The sequence below is a fragment of the Nematolebias whitei genome, chromosome 1 (genome assembly GCF_014905685.2).
Source record: "Nematolebias whitei isolate Nwh7 chromosome 1, NemWhi1, whole genome shotgun sequence".
Classification (NCBI taxonomy): domain Eukaryota; kingdom Metazoa; phylum Chordata; class Actinopteri; order Cyprinodontiformes; family Rivulidae; genus Nematolebias; species Nematolebias whitei.
Window position 1 is genome coordinate 74235543 of NC_056498.1, and position 6997 is coordinate 74242539.

At 42.4% G+C, this 6997-nt stretch overlaps 1 protein-coding gene across 1 annotated transcript in view; it reads right to left on the reverse strand.

Annotated features, from left to right (window-relative positions):
• Positions 1–2669: 2669 nt before the first annotated feature.
• The window catches only part of rbm45 (RNA binding motif protein 45), an 18203-nt gene continuing 13875 nt past the window's right edge, over positions 2670–6997 (reverse strand). Inside the window, exons 11-12 of the mRNA XM_037687472.1 lie at positions 4725–4855; positions 2670–3049 (exon numbers count right to left, since the gene is read on the reverse strand). Of these exons, the coding sequence (XP_037543400.1) occupies positions 4739–4855 (117 nt within the window). The 3' untranslated portion in view covers positions 2670–3049; positions 4725–4738. The remainder of the gene's footprint in view (positions 3050–4724; positions 4856–6997) is intronic.

Genomic DNA, 6997 nt, shown 5'->3' on the forward strand with positions numbered 1-6997 from the left:
ACACATATACATATAAATGATAAATACACGTGTGTGTGTGTGTGTATATATATATACACACATATATATATATATATATATATTATATATATATATATATATACATAAATAGTAAATACACGTGTGTATATGTATGTATATATATATATATATATATATACACACACACGTGTGTATATGTATATATATATATATATACACTTATGTATATATATATATCCATCCATCCATCCATTTTCTTTACCCGCTTATTCCATTTTTGGGTCACGGGGGTCGCTGGTGCCCATGTCCAGCAATCACTGTGCGAGGGGCGGGGTACACCCTGGACGGGTCGCAAGTCCATCACAGGGCCACACAGAGACAAACGAGACAACCATTCACTCTCTCACTCACACCTAGGGACAATTTAGAGTTACCAATCAGCCTAACATGCATGTTTTTGGACTGTGGGAGGAAACCGGAGTACCCGGAGAAAACCCACGCATGCACGGAGAGAACATGCAAACTTCACCCAGAAAGGCCCCTGGATCGGGGTTTGAACCAGGGACCTGCTCGCTGAGAGGCAGCAGCTCTGTATATATATATATATATACACACACATATATATATATATATGTGTATATATATATGTATATATATATATACATATATATACACATATATATATATATATACACATATATATATTTTTTTTTTCATTTAGCCTTTATTTATCCAGGTTAGTCTCATTGAGCCACGAGAACTCATTTTCAAGAGAGACCTGTTTAGGGAGCACATGGTGGGGTTAAGGGCCTTGCTCATGGGCCCAGAGTGGGGCGAATGAGGGTGGGGGCAAGTGTGGGTGTTTCACCTACCCCACCCACAATTTTTGATGTTGTCGGGGCCGGGGCGTGAACCGGCGATCTTTGGATCACAAGCCCACCTCTCTAACCTCTGCGCCACCACTCCCCAAATATATATATATATATATACATATACATATATATATACGTATATATATGTGTATATATATGTGTATATATGTGTATATATATATATATACAGAGCTGCTGCCTCTCAGCGAGCAGGTCCCTGGTTCAAACCCCGAGTTCATCAGTCTGACAGCTGCAGGGAAGAAATTGTTTCTGAGCCTGGTGGTCCTGCTCTGAGTGCTCCTCAGCTGCCTGCTTGAGGGGAGAGGCTGGAACAGACTGTGCAGGATGAGTGGAGTCCTTCATGATGTGGAGCGCTCTCCCCCTGCATCGTGAAGTGTAGAGGTCAGGTGGTGGGAAGGCTGCTCCAGTCTTCTGTGCAACCTTAACCACCCCCTGCAGAGCCATCTTCTCCGCAGCTGCCGTGCCACACGGTGACGCAGGTGCAGAGAACGCGCTTCACCACGCAGCGATAGAAGCTCTTCAGGACAGAGCTCCCAAGTCCAGCTAGTCCTTCAGTTATGAGACTTGTGGAACCAACTGCCAGTTTCTGTCTGAGGCTGACATTTTTTCTGCTTTTAAGACTAGACTGAAAACTAAATCCTATAGTTAGGGTTAGCATGGGTTTCCTGAACTATCCCTTAGTTATGCTGCTATAGGCTTGACTGCTGGAGGACAAACACCACATTATGCACTCTGCTGCCGTCTGTACTCAGCAGGACCATCCAGTGGAGGCAGATGTCTGCTCGTCCTGGTTCTGCTGGCAGGTTCTTGTTAAACAGGAATCATTTATTTCCACTGTCACCAGTGTGCTGCTCAGGATGGGAGGCTGTGACAAAGTGAAAACTTAAAGCAATGTGCTGGCTTCCTTAGATGATTTTAACTAACTGGCATGTTATAAAATGTTTTTGTACAATTCTGAGACCGTGTTTGTTGTGAATTGGTGCTGTAAAAAAACTGAACAGTAATGAAAAGCTTATTTTTAAGGTAAAACGTATTTTTAAGGTAAAACATACGCGTCTAGACAATCATGGATTAAGAGTCTTCAGAAGTCAACACTTGGAGGTGTTAGCTGTAGTTCTAAGCTGCTCCTCTGACTGCTGCAACCAAAATACCACAGGTTTCTAGGTGCACCCAGTAACCGTCAGATTCCTCGTTAGTATAGTGGTGAGTATTCCCGCCTGTCACGTGGGAGACGGGGATTCGATTCCCCGACAGGGAGGGCCGATCTGGGGCCAGAAAGTTGTGGTTCGACTCCCAGTCATTTCCACGTCGTGGTGTCCCTGAGCAAGACACCCAATCCCCAACTGCTTCCCTGGTCCTCAATAGCTGCCCACTGCTCCACCTGTGTGCATTCAAGGTGTGATGGATTAAATGCAGAGGATCAGTGTTGGTGCTGTAAGGGAACAAAGAATAACACACAGCACACACATACTGTACTTCTCGCCTAACAACTGGAATAAAAAACACCGTGGCCTTCACTTCCTCTGGATTATGTCTAGAAAACACTTGATTCTGTCAGAAGTGAAGCTTCAACTCCAAAACTTTAAAATAAAATTTGCCCCTCTAGTTTTTTTCTTTAGAGTGGACCTAAGATGCTTTTATACTTGGCTGTTTGCATGCGAAGCAGAAACCTGCTCAACGTACTGATTGATCAACAAGCACAAAATGAACGTTTGCAGTTTAAAATGGTTTTTATGTGTAATGCAGTTTGTATTTGTTGCACGTTTGGAAAAGAAGAGACAACACAATGTTGGGGTTTTTTTATTATCAGATGAAAAAACAAACATGTTTTAAACGAGTCAACATTGTGAGATTACAGGTCAGACTGTCCATGAACAAAACTAAAACCAGATCTGAAGCAACTTCAGATCAGCTTCGATGAACTAAACTCTGCTCTCCGTCTTAAGGACATTGTGACAAACACTGAGTTTTAAAAGTTCACGTGTTTTCAGTCCTAACAGCTAAAATCTACACATAATAAAACAAATGCATGACTGACCACAACACAGTGTACATGTTGCTCTTCAGCTGATTACGAGTCAGACAGGGGTCAAAGGTCGGGGTCAGAGGTCGAGAGACGGTGTGGATGTCTGTTGGTCTGTCAGGTCAGGTGTCAGTGTCATGGCAACAGTCACCTGGAGAACAAGAAGCTGCAGGGTTACTGACAGGGAAAATGAAACAGCCAAACAAACATGGTGACATCTTAAAGTTGTTGTTTTAACTGTCGTAGGAAAGAAAGAGTCCACCCTCTTTCAGTTCTGGGGTTTTACCGTACCAGGATCTGGTCTTTAACAAGCCCCAACATGAGCTAAAGTCTAACATGAGCTAAAGTCTAACGGAGCGTGTACAAACAACACAACACGTTTGACCGTGTCAATAATAAACAAAAACTGTTCTGTCCCACTCCTCTTTCCATCGTTGTTTCAGTTCACCGAGGTTTCTGCTCAGCTCTCTGAAGGTCCCACCAGCTTCAGTCCGGTTCAGGTTCTGGACTGACTGGACCGCTACATGATGCTGATTTTTCTTGTCGAGTCGTCATATTCTGAATCAGTTGCTGTATTTTGGATCATTGTTCTGTTGCATCATGACCCAGTTGGTCCAAACTGTTGGACAGCAGCACATCTGACTCCAGAACCCTTTGGTCTACAGGAGTTCACGGTCTGCTTGGTGACTGCAAGGAGCCCAAACCATCAGCCCTCCACCACCGTGCTGACTGGGTGGTGTTTGTGCTGAACGGTCCTCTCTAAACATGCTGCTGTGCATTATGGGTAAACGTCTCATGTGTCCAGAGGACATTGTCCCTGGAGTCTTGTGGTTCATTCAGTCTTTCTCTAATTGTCCTGTCATGACCTTTGACCTGCTGAGGCCAGTAGAGTAAGATTTGTAATGTCTCTGGGCACTGCACAGTCTGACCCTGGGGTGAAGAATGACAGCAGTCACTTGTGAATAATCTGTCTCTGTGTAGAAAGATGGACTCCAAATAGCTTGTAAATGACCTTCGACCCTTAAAACAGGGTAATGTTGAATTTGTACATAGTACAAAAAGTTAAAATAGTTTGAAATAAACAATGAATGAAGGATTGAACCCTTCCCACATTGATGCACAGCTAGTTACTTCTCCAAGGTCATTGCTGATGTCTTTCCACCCTGACATTGTGTTAACACACACCTGTACGCTTCAGAGCAGCACACTCCTGCTTTTATAGAACTGATGATCAGTTAATCAATACATCTGATCAGCTGCTCTGGGCTGATGCTGGACACTCTGTGGAAGAGGCAGAGGTGGACACAGGGTTTTTTTTTTCTTTCTGTTTTGGTTTGTTAAATATTAACATGGTGGAATCTGTTGTTTTGTACTTTAGATCATTTTTAGAATCTGGATGGAAACCAGATCATTTTATGTCCCGATACTTAAAACTCCAGGACTGACCAAGGGTGAACTTTCTTTCCCCATCGATCTGAGCGCTTCTTTGTAAATAATCTTTATTTATAAAGCATCACTGAAACAAAACCAACAAAATAACCCAGGAGCTGCTTCACATTAAAAAGGAGCAGAGAGACTGCAGTTCACATGAAGCAGGTCTCAGAGTAAAGAACCCTCAGTGAGAGGGAATATTAACGTGTCAACAGAAACAATGGTTCATTTTAGTCTTTAAACAGAAGAAAGTCTTCATTCTGAGTCCTGAGTCCTTAAAGTAACACGTCATAACAGCTTTACATCCAGATCAGCTCAGTCTTCATCTTACTGTCCCACTGTTCAGCAACACGTGTAACATCAAAACACTAACTGCTGTCACCTTCAACACTTACCGTTCAGCTCATGCTCAGTAGGTACGAGGACGTTTGTGAGACTCCTCTCTGGGAGGATCAGCCAGCATCACCTTCATCTTCACTCCATTAATGACCTGACCGTTGAGCATTGCCATGGCGTCATCAGCACACTGTGACACAAACACACATCACATCACTGGTGACTGATCACGTATTCTGACAACATTTGAGTCAGATCTTTGTTTCATCATTTAAGCAGATAAAAACCCACTGAGATCAGGATCTCCTTCAAGTGTGACCTGGACAGGAGGTCAGCTGCACACAGCATAAAACAGCAGAAACAAGTAACGGTGTAGGGCGATGCTGGTTTAGTTTAGGCTGCTGGTCCTCTGCAGGGTTCACCACAGCAAGTGAAACTACGTGAAAGATTTGCCAGCTGGTTTATATCATATGTTCTTCCTGACGTAACCTAGGCTTGAACCTGAAGTCTCAGGAGTGAGACTACAGCACTGATAACTTAATCTTGAACAAAACATACTTTTTTTAACGCACAAAAATGTTTTTCAAACTAAAGTGCAAGGTGTGTGATTTAAAACAAGGCAATGGTACAAAAGCACACACTGTTTAAAGGTCACACAGACTTTGTCAGGATTAGACCAAAAGTACAGCCTGGCCGATATATCAGTAGGGTCGATATTTTAGGCCAATATAAACGGTGGGGACCTATCAGCATCTGTGATAATTGTCTAACTATTCGCCGATATAAGCACTTTTAATTTTCACCCCTAAAATGCTGGAACCAGCTGTAACTGTACAATGTATCCAGAAGAAGGCGCAGGAAGACTACTTTCAAGTCACGGCCGTTTACTTAACTTTCACTTTCAGCACAGATGAAGCAGGGAGCAACTGAATACTGTGTAGCATATTTTGCTGAACAGAGCATGGTAAGTTTATTTTAACTGATCTGTAAAACAAATCAACAATAAATTCTCTTCAATCCTCCAACCCGTTTGTCATTAGCTACATGCCTCTCAAGTTAGCAAGCTAACGTTTAGATAACCCAGCATAGGCTATTGAATCTAACAGAGGTCAAATATATCAGTAACGTTATATTTGTCATCCTCATTGAAATGTATTGTTTGTCTGAAATCTTTAATTCTCTACAAAAATAAATAAACTCTGCTGCTCAAGCTCAAGAATTTTCAGCTATTATATGGGTTATCAGCATCCACCTTCCCTCCTATCGATCTCGGCAATAGCCAAAATTTCCATATCAGTCAGGCTCTAACAAAAAGCTCCAGAAATATGAGGTCTGCCAGTTTCACATCAGTCTGAAGCTCTTCCACACAAAAGGCTCAGCAAAGCTGAACACTCTTCTTCTCCCTAATCCAGTTCTGATTCCAAGAAGTGAGAGGACAACACTGTTTGTAAAGCAGAGCAGCTGATAGTTCTTTGAAGAAAAGTGCACAAATAAAATGGAACTAAACCACATTTGTCCTGTTTCAGCCTCCCTGCACTGGCTGCCCATACATTTTAGGATTCATTTTAAAATTACTTTATTTGCTTTTAAAACTCTTAATGGACTTGCCCCGCCTTATCTGTCCAAGTTGTTACATCCCTACACCCTCTCGATCCCTCAGGTCATGTGATCAGCTGCTCCTGAGTGTGTAAGCTCAGAGGAGACCATGCTTTTGCTGTGGCAGCTCCTAAACTGTAGAACAACCTTCCCTTGAACATAAGACTCTTCCCTGTCTGGTTTTAAATCCCTTCTTAAAACCTTCTCTTCTCCCTGACCTTTGACACCATCTGACATGTTGACTTTTAATTACTTTAATTGCTTTTTATTACCCGATTGTATGATTGTTTTATGATGTGTACTATATGTGTACAACTTTTATGTGACTTCTAATCATTTTAATCTTTTTTTAATTATCTGACTGTATGATTGTTTTATTATGTGTACAGCACTTTGGTCCTGTGGGTGTTTAAAGTGCTGGTATGGCATGGTATGGTGTGTGTGGTATGGTGTATGGTATGGTGTATGGCATGGTATGGTATGGTGTATGGTTTGGCGTGTGGTATGGTGTATGGTATGGTATGGTATGGTGTATGGTATGGTGTATGGTTTGGTGTGTGGTATGGTGTATGGTATGGTATGGTGTATGGTATGGTGTGGTGTGGTATGGTGTGGTGTATGGTATGGTGTATGGTATGGTGTATGGTATGGTATGGTATGGTGTGGTGTATGGTATGGTGTATGGCATGGTATGGTATGGTGTATGGTGTGGTGTATGGTGTGGTGTATGGTATGG